The 12,078-nt window shown below is 47.7% G+C and overlaps 1 protein-coding gene across 1 annotated transcript in view; it reads left to right on the forward strand.

Moving 5' to 3' along the window:
• LOC119321161 overlaps window positions 1–7,319 on the forward strand; it is a 34,585-nt gene extending 27,266 nt beyond the window's left edge. Inside the window, exon 4 of the mRNA XM_037594968.1 lies at window positions 6,551–7,319. Coding sequence (XP_037450865.1) covers window positions 6,551–6,984 — 434 coding nt within the window. The 3' untranslated portion in view covers window positions 6,985–7,319. The remainder of the gene's footprint in view (window positions 1–6,550) is intronic.
• The last annotated feature ends 4,759 nt before the right edge of the window (window positions 7,320–12,078 follow it).

Below are 12,078 nucleotides of genomic sequence, written 5' to 3' on the forward strand. Positions count from 1 at the left end.
TTGTTCTTGAAGATTGGTACTAATATACCCCGCCTCCATTCTTCGAGCATCTTGTCTGACCAAAAAATGAGATTGAAAAGTTTAGTTAGCCATACCATCGCTGGGAAATACACATGAGCTCCTTACCCCTATATAACTATTAAATTTAAAAAATGCCAAGAAAATAAAAAGAACCTTGCAGTTTTGGGATTAAACTGGTGTAGATTGGGCGCCTAGGTTTGATATCCCAAAATTCCAGTTTCTTTTTGAAATTCTCATGTTTTTTTTTGAATTTAATACTCATATAGGAGGGTTGGAGCGCACCTAAGTGCTCCAAATCCTCTTCCTACTATCGCTATGCCCCCAAGGCCTCTACACACCTTAATGGGGATACAATCAGGGCCCATTGCCTTGCCTCCTTTCATCCTTTTTAAAGTCTCCCAAACCTCGGGCTCCTAGATTTGTCGCACAAAACGTCTCTTCGTATTGTCGAAGGAGTCGTCCAACTTAATGGTAGTGGTAGGAACTGGATCCCTACCAGGGCGTGGTCTCAGGTTGTAGGGGTGGAAGGAGGGATGGCGTGGTCGCCGGCGCTGGGGCGCCGTCGTTGCGTGCGCGCGTGAGAGAGAGAGAGAGAGAGAGAGCGCAGCGGCGGCTAGGGTTAGGTCTCCCGGCTCCCTAAGGAAGCCAAGCAAATATGATTGCTTCTTGCTTAATCCCAAAACAGGTCCTTACACGAGTTTATATAATCCTCCTAATAAGATAATTGGGCTAAGCCCCTAATAACGATAAGATAAACTGTGCCACAACTAACTGGGCTAAGTCCCTAATATGCCGGTCATAACATCTCTCCCCGCCTGCACAAACAGCTCGTCCTCGAGCTAGAAGGCGGGGCAGATCAACGGTCGCCAAACACCTCCGCGCCAACTGGGGCGGGCTGGTCGCCGAGCCCGGCGGCAGCGGGGTCCTCCTCAATGTAGTCTGCAGCCTCCAGGTAGAAGAGTCGTGGGCAGACATGGCCCGGTACGTAGGGCTCGTCGTAGTTGAAGGACAACCCTTGGCGGCGACGCTCGAGTTGCTCGGCCGGGGTGAGCCGGCGGAACGGGCGTGCCGCAGCCGCGGTGATGTGCGCCACGGAAGCCTGGGCAGGCAGACCCTGCGTGGGAACTTTCGTCCAGGGTGGCGGCCCGGGGCGGTGGCCCCTGCTGGATGGCCGCCGTGCGACGCTCGAACGCGCGGGCCTAGTACATGGCCCTCTGGAGGTCCTGTGGCCCGCGCATCTCCACATCCACACGAATGTGGTCCGGTAGGCCGCCGACAAAGAGCTCAGCCCGCTGACGAGCCGAAACGCCAGGGGCGTGGCACGCCAGTGCCTGGAAGCGGTCGGCGAAGTCTTGCACCGAGGTTAGGAACGAAAGACGCCCAAGCTCCGCCAGACGGCTCCCGCGTATAGGCGGACCGAAGCGCAAGAGGCACAATTCGCGGAAGCGCTCCCATGGTGGCATGCCGCCCTCGTCCTGTTCGAGGGTGTAGTACCACGTCTGCGCAGCTCCTCGGATATGATACGAGGCGATCCAGGTGCGGTCGGACGCGAGCATGCGTTGTCCCTGAAAAATTGGTCGCATTGGTTGAGCCAATTCAGGGGGTCGACGGTGCCGTCGTAGGTCGTGAACTCCAGCTTGGAGAATCTCGGCGGCGTCTGGACATGGACGACGGGCGGGTGCACTTCGTCAGCACGGCGCAACGAGGATGACGATGCCGAGTAGGCGGGCATCAGGGTGCCGCCTTGGAACAGGGGCCCGTCGATGCTGGCGAAGGGCTCGACGTAGCCCGAGGACCTCCCAAACTGCATGGCTGGGTGCGTCACCGGCGGAGGCAGCACGTGCGGCCGACCGAGGCCGTCGTGTAGACCGGTGCAAGGGACCCAGCGAGCCAGACCGGTAACGGAGACGGCGACGGGGGAACCGGACCTGGTGGATGGGCACCGCCGGGCCCGTCGTCGGGATGCCCAGGGCCGCGGTCGCCCGTGGCGGCAGCTGCAGCTGTTGCCCCTGCTGGGGTTCGTCGTTGGTGGCGGCTGCCACGGCAGCTGCTGCATGGTGGCGGCGACGGGGGTCGCCGAGGACGACGGCTACCACGGCGGCGGCTGCGGTGGCGGGGTGATGGCGAAGGGCACAGGCGGCTGTGGCCCATAGGATCTCGCGAGGAACGTGTAGATGCCCGTGACCGCCTGGGTGAGATCCCGGATGGTAGCCGTCATCTGCTCCGGGGTGAAGACGACCGGGACAGGCGCGGCGGAGGTGACCGGCACCGGCAAGAGCGGGGCGCTGGCCGTGGTGGCCATCGGGGCGGTCGTCGCGATCGGCAGTGGAAGGGTCGGGGTGGGTGGCGGCGAGGACATGATCGCACCGAAGCTCTCTGATACCAAATTGGTAGGAACCGGATCCCTACCAGGGCGTGGTCTTAGGTTGTAGGGGTGGAAGGAGGGATGGCGTGGAGGAAGGCGTGGTCGCCGGCGCTGGGGCGCCGTTGTTGCGTGCGCGCGCGCGCGAGAGAGAGAGAGAGAGAGAGAGAGAGAGAGAGAGAGAGAGAGAGAGAGAGAGAGAGAGAGAGCAGCGGCAGCTAGGGTTAGGTCTCTCGGCTCCCTAAGGAAGCCGAGCAAATATGATTGCTTCTTGCTTAATCCCAAAACGGGTCCATGAGTTTATATAATCCTCCTAATAAGATAATTGGGCTAAGCCCCTAATAACGATAAGATAAACTGGGCCACAACTAACTGGGCTAAGCTCCTAATATGCCGGTCTTAACAGGTAGAGCTCTCATTCTCTCCATTGAACAACTTGTCGAAGTACTCTCGCCATATATGCTTGATCTCCTTGTCCTTCACCAGAAGTCGATATGCTCCGTCTTTGATGCATTTGATTTAGTTGACGGCCCTCGTCTTCCTCTCTTAGATTTTGGCCATCTTATAGATGTCCATTTCCTCTTCCTTCGTGTTTAAACGCTGGTGGAGGTCCTCGTACGCCCGACCCCTTGCTTCACTTACAACTCGCTTTGCAGTCTTCTTCACCGCCTTGTACTTCTCTATCTTGTCTACACTCCTATTTAGGTGTAGGTGTCTGAAACAATCTTTCTTCTTAATAGCCTTCTGGACATCATCGTTCCACCACCAGGTATCTTTAGCTTCGCTTCTACTACCCTTGGTCAACCCAAACTCCTCTGTAGCTACCTTTCGAATGCAAGTCGCCATCTTCATCCGCATATTGTTTGCATCACCTCCTTCCTCCCTCTCCTTGAAAGCCTGAGCTGCCTCCCCCTTGAGCTTCCGCTACTTCGTTCTAGCGACTTTGGTGCTCTTATCCTGTTGGAACGAATTCGAAAGCGAAAGTCTATGTTGAGGGACAACACTCTCTCCAGGTTCCACCTTACAATCTAGGCAAGTACGTCTGTCTTCTCTTCTCTCTTCTCGAGAGGAGGAAATCAATCTGACTAGAGTGTTGTCCACTACTAAAAGTCACTAGATGGGATTCTCTCTTTCTAAAAAGGGTGTTAGCTACGATCATGTCGTAAGCTAAAGCGAAGCTTAATACATCCTCTCCTTGATTCCCGCTGCCATATCCAATGCCCCCATGTGTCCCTTCAAAACCTATGTTAGATGTAGCCACATGGCCATTAAGGTTTCCTCTTATGAAGAACTTCTCGCCAATAGGTACACTCCTAACCATGTCCTCCAAGCTTCCCGACCTTATCCAGTGCAGCGACCCGACCTGATCCGCTCCAGGTCGCCCGCCCCGCGCTCCAGGCTCCCAACCCGATTCGCTCGCCATGACGCTCGCGCTGGTCAACGCCTCGTCCCGCCGCCCTCCAGATCAGGCTGCGCTGCCTCACTTCGCCGGATCCTCGCCCCATCCGCCGGATTCCACCCTCAGCCGCCCGGAGGCTGCTAGGGCCTGATCCGGCCGCCTCTACTCCAGCTTGACGACCTGCGCGCTGGCCACCGCCGTTGCCACTGCGTGCTGCTCCCGACGTGCCACCCGATGCCCACTGCCTCTGCGCTCTCCCGTCCAGATCCAGCTGTGCTGGTTCCACGTGTTTGCGTCGCCCCTAAGGGTCAATGCTCCTGACCAGGCCAGGAGCGGCTGCACGTGTCCAGGTCTTCCGCCCTGCAGGTCTCTTGCTGGAGGTCTCCCCACTGGACCAGGTCGCCCTTCAGGTCGACCAGCTCATGCTCGCTCTGGTCCGCTGCTTTGCCTGCAGATCAACGCCTGGTTGTGTGGCGTCTGAGTGCTGCTGGTTTGACTGCCGCTCGTCTCAGTGCTGCGTGCTGCTGGCGTCCTTCCCACGCCAGTCCTCCGTGTCGGTCCATAATCAAGTTGTAATGTGGGTGGTGGTGGGTGGGGTGTGTGTGTGTTTGTGGGGGCTCTCTGGAAGAGCGACTACCCTGCTTATTCCTGACTTCATTCCATCCCTCCTCCTTTCGATGAGCTGTTTGAGAGGATGGGATTTGGTGCAACCACAATTGACGATAGCCTTGAAAGATAGAGCACCTTGATCTGCGACGACCTGCTTCCCTCTGAGGTCAGACACCATGCCATACACCTCGGCCATAGGGCGCCTCCTAGAGTCAACCGACTCCGGGCAGAAAGCACCAAGTCTTTGCCCGCCGATCCAAGCAGCACTGTGGCAAAGTCAAAGGACACGCTCACGGGGGGTAGTCGGTGTGAGTAGGCTTGGGGAAGGTGGAGCGGAACGAGTTAGTTTGTGGAGGGAGGTGGCAGCAGGCACCGGGATCGGCTCCGACATGGGACTGGAAGTGCAAGATTTTGTTTGAGAACCCTGTACAACTGACTTGAGAAGGGCTTCTTACTCTCCAGCCCATAAAAACCTCTCATTCCACTCCTTAATCCTCTGATTCACTCAGATCAACTAGGCACAGAAGGCAGTCAGTTCTGTCCTTGCCCACTGTAGCTGGCAACCGCAAGTATCTGTCATTAAGTGCCTCAGTCGTAACGTTCAGGGTTCTACAAATATGCCCCTTAACACCACTTCAGTATTGGGGCTGAAGATAAAACACTGGATATTTCAATGCTCACCCTCTGGCCGTCCTCGCAACAAGACTCGAGCAGAGATTTTGAACACTCCACATTCTGGTTATGGGCTTTCATAAGAATCATGGAATCATCCGCAAACAAGAGATTTCTGATATCCTGAGCATTCTGACATACCCTAATACCATGCAAATTCCCATTTTCTTCTTCATGGGATAATAACAGTCAGTCCCTCTGTGCTCTGTGCATAGCAGGAAGAGGTAGGGTGACAAGGGATCTCCCTGCCTCAGTACCCTGTAGGTTAAAAACTCGTGGTCTCATAGTTGAAACGATCACGGTGCTCCATTGTTGAGACGCAATGCATCATGAGATTGACCCAATTCTCATGGAATTCCAGTTTCAACATTATCTCCTTTAAGAATGTTTACTCAATTCGATCATAGGCTTTGTGCTTATCCAGTTTTAAAGCACACAATCCTTTCCCTTCCCTCTTATTCTTAATGGTGTGATAGCTTTTGTAGGCCACCAGGACATTATCTGTAATCAGTCGCCCTGGCATGAATGCAATCTGTGTCGGGCTGATCACCTGTGGCAGATCTGTGTCGGACTGATCACCTCTGGCAAGATTAGCTTCAAACTGCCCCCTACCATCTTAGGAAGTACTCCCTCCGTAAACTAATATAAGAGCGTTTAGAATACTAAAGTAGTGAACTAAACACTCTTATATTAGCTTACAGAGGGAGTACTTTATAAACAGCGTTGCATAGACTTATCGGCCTGAATTGCGTCACCTTTTCTGGGAGTTCACCTTTGGTATCATCACAATCGCCATGTCATTCCAGCCGTAAGGTGAGTTACGTTAACAAATCCTTCTCTGCTTAACAGTAGTATTAACTACTCCCTCCGTCCCATAATATAAGAGCATTTTTGACACCCTCCACCCCATAATATAAGATTGTTTTTGACACTAGTTTAGTATAAAAACACTCTTATATTATTGGACGGAAGGAGTATTAAACACAGTTATAAGTGGAGAAAATCTATATCTCTGGATTTGCACCTACTAGATTTTGCTATTAGTTTGCAACAGTTACTCTGGCAATGACAAGTCTCAGAGATTGTTCACTCTCGTGAACATCACTTCCATTGCTTTGTAAAGGCAGAGATTCCACAAGATCATGAGGAGCTTGAATGAAGAAATACTCATATATTTATACTAATTGCATTGGCATGTCGTAAGAATGGGGAGCCAACTGTTTTTGATGACTCTGTCTCTTGAATCTTTTGTACCATCCGATGGCCATGATCATGTTGCAGATTTGTTCTGATCAAATATAAAACGACTTATCACCACATCAGTTATAAATTGACATAATTTCATATGGCTGATAATTTCATATAGCTGTGCTTTACACTTTCTAATGCAGCTTGGTAGTATTAGTTCCATATCAGTTTGTGTAGGACCTATTACGCACACATAACCATACTTGTCATAGATAATTAATATCAACTTTGAACTGCAGGTGGTATGCGTTGCCTGGCTATAGTGAATGCAGCTTTCGCCCTCATATTTGGTCTCATGGCAATAGTCTTTGGATCAATGCTTCTGGCCCTTGGAAGTAGTTGCTCGATTCCTCTCTTCTGGTGCTACGAAATTGCAGCATGGGGTTTAGTTATCCTTTACGGTGGTACAGCCTTCTTCTTGAGAAGGAAAGCGGCAGCGGAGGGCGATTATGCTAGCCATATTGTGGGCCTTGAGATGCTCGAGACCACAATTGAGGTGACCTCAGAGGCGCAGAGGCGTGTAAACGATGGCTTCAAAACATGGATGGGGTCATCGCTTCTATCTTCAGACGATGAGGAGGAAGCTTTGGATGACTATATAGAGCACAATGCTCCTGCCCCGAAAGCTTCAGTTCAGCACAGGAAGGAAAATGATTTACAAGAGCTGACTTAATGTATAAACAAATGTACATAGTTCACTTATTCCTTGAGGTTTGGTGATGTTGTAAATGCGTGGCTCGAGTTCCACGGCTTAAAGTGTGTTATTTCGTTCGTTTTCCACTGGAGAGCAACGAAAAGAGGGGTTAGTTAGCAAGCCAAATACAGGGATCCTTCTTTCGATCACTTACTATTCGTCCATTTCAATCCAGGGACGAAATACTCCCTCTGTCCGAAAAAAGTTGCCCCTCTAGCACTAATACATTCATTTGAGGGACAAGCTTTTCCGGACGGATGGAGTAGTAAATAGGAATGCAGTCCCTATCTTATGCGCATTGTTATTTTACTTTATACCCATGTCGGTGGAATATGTTGAGTTTTTCCCACAACGGGTTGATGGGACGAGATGCTCTTGTAGCGGGCCCATGTCGCATTTGGGTTGGAAAAGCTGAATAGCAGACCTGAGATTGCCTCACAGTGATATAACAGTGACATAAGAGCGCAAATTTGCAGAAGTAAAACAGGACATATAAAAATTTACATCTCCAAAAGGTGGTTTTTGCATCTTCAAAAAAGTGCCAACTCTTACATCTGCAAAAGGTGCTTTTTGCATCTTCAAAAAATGCCAACTTCAACAGGTGATGCAAAACGGAGAAGTAAATGCCTTGCCAGCTGGGATATGATTTGCAAGCCAAAAAATCAAGGAGGCCTTGGTGTACTGAATTTGAGAGAACAAAACAAAGTCTTCCTTATCAAACATCTCTACAAATTCTACAATAAGATGGATATTCCATGGGTCAAATTAATTTGGGAGGCACATTATCAGAATAATGAAGCTCCTCATACAAACCCCAATAAATGATCAATTAGTGGAAAGACTGCATGAAAATGTCAGACCTATTTAAAGAGATGACAGCATGTGTGTGATCAAAGCAGGAAACTCATCCATGCTGTGGGATAACAAATAGAATGGAGAGATCATGAAGTTGAAATACCTTGAGCTTCACTCTTTCTGCCTTTAGGAGAAAATATCTATTGGGGCAGCCAAAGGTACTGAAAATCTTTACAATTTGTTCCAGCTGCCTTTGTCCATTACTGCACACCAGCAATTTCATCTTCTATCTGACCAACTAGCATCAGATTGAATAATGATCATGATATATGAAATTTCTCTTGGAGCAACAGTATAAATATGACCAAGAGGATTTATAATTTCTTAATGAGAAATGAGGATGCCAATGTGACCTTCAAATGGATATGGAAAACTTGCTGCCTACCAAAACATAAATTCTTTTGTTAGCTCCTACTTCATGACAGAATAAACACATGTGATCTCCTGACCAGGAAGAATATGCATCTTGATTCCACTCATTGTGTATTATGTAATGCTGAGGATATGGAAGACAGAATGCATCTGTTATTTTCCTGCCCATTTAGCCAGGGATTTTGGTGGAACATTGGTTTTGAATGGAACACTGATCTGAGCATTCATGATATGATAATCGAAGCACAACAAAGATATCATCTTCAATACTTCATGGAAATCATGATTGTGGGTTGCTGGAGTATATGGAATCAAAGAAATGGCCTGATATTTGATGGAATCCCATGCTCAATCAATGAATGCAGATATGACTTTATCAGATCTTTCAAATTAACAATGCCGAGAGCTAAACCCAGTCTCAAGGAGGGCATGTCATCTTGGATTGACAATATTTAATTTTCTTCATTTCTCACTATGTAATTTAATAAGTCCTTGGTTGCCTCCCCATCAACCATTGTAAAGACTATGTTACTTTCTATTTATTTATATGAAAATGGCACATAGTAGGGCTTTTGCCTTACTGTTTTATGGTAAAAAAACGGAGAAGTAAAAACCAAAAGGTGCTTTTTGCATCTTCAAAAAATGCCAACTCTAACAGGTGATGCAGAACGGAGAAGTAAAAACGAAGAAGTAAAAGTGCAACTCCAATAAAAGATGCAAACTGATGTAATACCGGCCGGCGGTACAGCTGCATTTGCACATAATTTTCATAATTCTACCAATAAAAAGTGCATCATCAACCATAGTTTTAAATCCTACAAGCAAAATTTTATGAAGAAGTAAAAGTGCAACTCCAATAGAAGATGCAAACTGATTGTAAATGCATCTAGTGCCCCTTAGTGATTTTGGTGTATTGAAGACTTATAGGTTAAGGGACTAATGTGTTTATGAGTGTACACATGTCTATAAGTCTATGAGGAGTTTGATATTTACAGAGAAAGTCGACCCCTAAAAATGAATATCTTTGACTGAAGATTTTGGTATTCCTGAAGACTTTCATGAAGACTTTGAAAGTGAAGAAATTGGTGTGTCCGTGAAGACTTGATATTCATGCAAGGAATATGAAGCTTGAAGACTTTCGTTTTCATAGTTTTGTTTTTCTCCTTCTTGAGCCATAGGAAACACCGTACTGTTAAAGGGGGTCGAGGAAATACTAAGGAAAAATTTCCATATGATGCTCAACTCAAAATCCCACACCTACCAATCCCTTCGAGTGAAGCCATTGGAAATCTCATACAGTTCAGTCAATTTCTTCAGTGACAGAGACGAAGTTCTTCTGGTCGCTGAGGAATTTGTTCTGACTGAGGAGTTAGGAATTCGCCAGTGCGGATTGCCTACACAGTGAGGAACATGATAGCCCTGAGGAATTTGAGAGTCAAAATTCCGACCGTTGCTGTGCTGCGCGCTAGCTGTCCCAAAATATCTTATCCACCTAACGGTCTTATCATCAAAGGGCATTTATGTCTTATCATGTCGGGCTGCTCCCTAGGCTATAAATAGCCGCCCCCTACAACCACTAGCTGGTTGGCTGCTCCGAGAGAAACTGACACTTGTCATTTGAGAGCAACCCATCCTCCGAGGACTTTGAGCAAAAATCATCGAGTGAGGAAAACCCCAAACCCAAACACCTACAAACCCAAAGTGATTGAGCATCATTGAAGAGATTGATCCTGCGTGGATCCGACGCTTGTTACCTTTGAAGACTATGCTTCTTCCAGACGGTTAGGCGTCATGGTCTAGAGCATCCAAGAGAAATTGTGGATCGCCGAGTGACCGAAGTCTGTGAAGGTTTGGAAGTCGCCTAAAGACTTACCACGAGTGATTGGACGAGGTCTGTGTGACCTTAGTTCAAGGAGAATACGGTGAGGACTTGGTGTCCTGAGCTGCGTGCTCAGCGACTGGGTGTCTGGGACTGTGTGTCCTCGAGTTTAAATACTCAGCCGCTCCAACCAGACGTACAACTGAGACATCAGTTGGAACTGGTCTACCAAATCATTGTCTTCACCAACCTTACTGGTTCTATTTCCTCAACTCTTTCATTTCTTCATTACTATGTTGAGTGATTGTTCATATCTGTGTTTGAAGACTTTGACTAAAGACTTTCTCAATTTCCTCAGTTCAATTTCTTCAGTCTGTTTGTCTTCATCTTGTGTTATCCTGTGTTTACGCTTTCTGTACTCTGCGTTTGTCTTCATTTCATTATGATGACTACGTGTGTATTCCGTCATGCTTACTTCTGAGTACTTATTCCGCTGCAAGTAGTTCTTCGCTAAGGAATTTCCTCACCGGCAAATTCCTCAGTGAAGAATTCATAAAAATCGCCTATTCACCCCCCTCTAGTCGATATAACGCACTTTCAATTGGTATCAGAGCAAGGTACTCCCTTGTTCTATGTGATTTTGGTTTAACCACCTGGAGTTCTAGTTATGTCGACTGCAGGATCGAGGAACGTTTCCTACCCCATCTTTGACGGTCATGAGTATCCTCGGTGGAAGGCCATGATGAAAAAGCGACTCATGGCTATGGGCACCGAACTGTGGACCGTCACCAAGATCGGTCTTACCGATCTATGCAAGATGGCTGAGGCTGATGACATTCGCAAGTACACACTGCTTAACCTCACAGCAAAGGATGTCATCTGCTCTAGTCTGTCCCGAAATCAGTTCAAGAACGTCATGCATCTCAATCACGTGAAGCTAATCTGGGACCGTCTCTCTGAGGTCTATGAAGGTCATCGGACTCGTCATGATCCTTGGTTTGAGGATTACAAGGAATCTCTCAATGCGATGACATTCGAACCAGAATCATCATCGTCTACCCCCTGCCTTATGGCAAACAGTGCTGAGGTAACCGAATCCTACCTATCCGAATCTAGTGATGATGAATCTGGCGATGAATTTGGACCTAGCTATGTCAAACTTGCTTCCCTTGCCACTAAACAACAAAGGGCCTTGGAAAAAGTTCAATACATGCTAAATAAGAGCGATGATATGTTGGGTGAAGAAATGGATCAGTCAAAAGCCTTGGCTGAAAGTCTTCAGGGACTCCATTCCAAGTTTGATGACCTTCAAGGTCATCATAACGCTCTCTTATATGATCATGAGAAGCTTTCTCTTGAACTTCTTCAAAGAAAGCAAGATCTTGAGAAGCTAAGAGTGAGTTATGAAGATCTTCAGAAGGAGCGCGATTCATTACTTGCTCAACAAATCAGCGCTACTCAGGAAGAATTTGATCCTCCATGCTTAAAGTGCATTGAACGTGAATCTGCTAATTCTTCACCTGAATGTTCAAATGCTTCAAATGTTACAAATTCTTCACCTGCCTCTGCTATCACTAATTCCTCATCTGAGGACATTGCTAGTATCACTGACGATGCAGGGCTGAAGGAATTGTATATGACAGGCATGTACAAAAGCCTCAAAGGGCATCAGACTCTTTGTGATGTGCTTAAAAAGCAGATCCTCAACAGAAACCCTAGGAAAGAGGGTATTGCTTTTGAGAGGAAACTCAATGCTGATGGAACATATTGGAAGCCTGAGCAGTACCCCAAAACCTCATGGGTTGCTGCAAAGGGACCTCAAGTTGATCCATCTAACTTATCTGGCTTTACATGTGAATCTCCTCATTCTTCTAATGAGTCATTTGACTCCAACTATAAACTGTTCAAAAATCAGAATGGTGAAGTATTTGCTAGATATGTTGGCACTAATTGCAGGAACGGTTCCCCTATGAAGAAAATCTGGGTTCCCAAAAGTTATGTTGAAAGTCTTCAGGTGAATGTCCTCA

This window comes from Triticum dicoccoides, chromosome 6B, assembly GCF_002162155.2.
Source record: "Triticum dicoccoides isolate Atlit2015 ecotype Zavitan chromosome 6B, WEW_v2.0, whole genome shotgun sequence".
NCBI classification, from domain to species: domain Eukaryota; kingdom Viridiplantae; phylum Streptophyta; class Magnoliopsida; order Poales; family Poaceae; genus Triticum; species Triticum dicoccoides.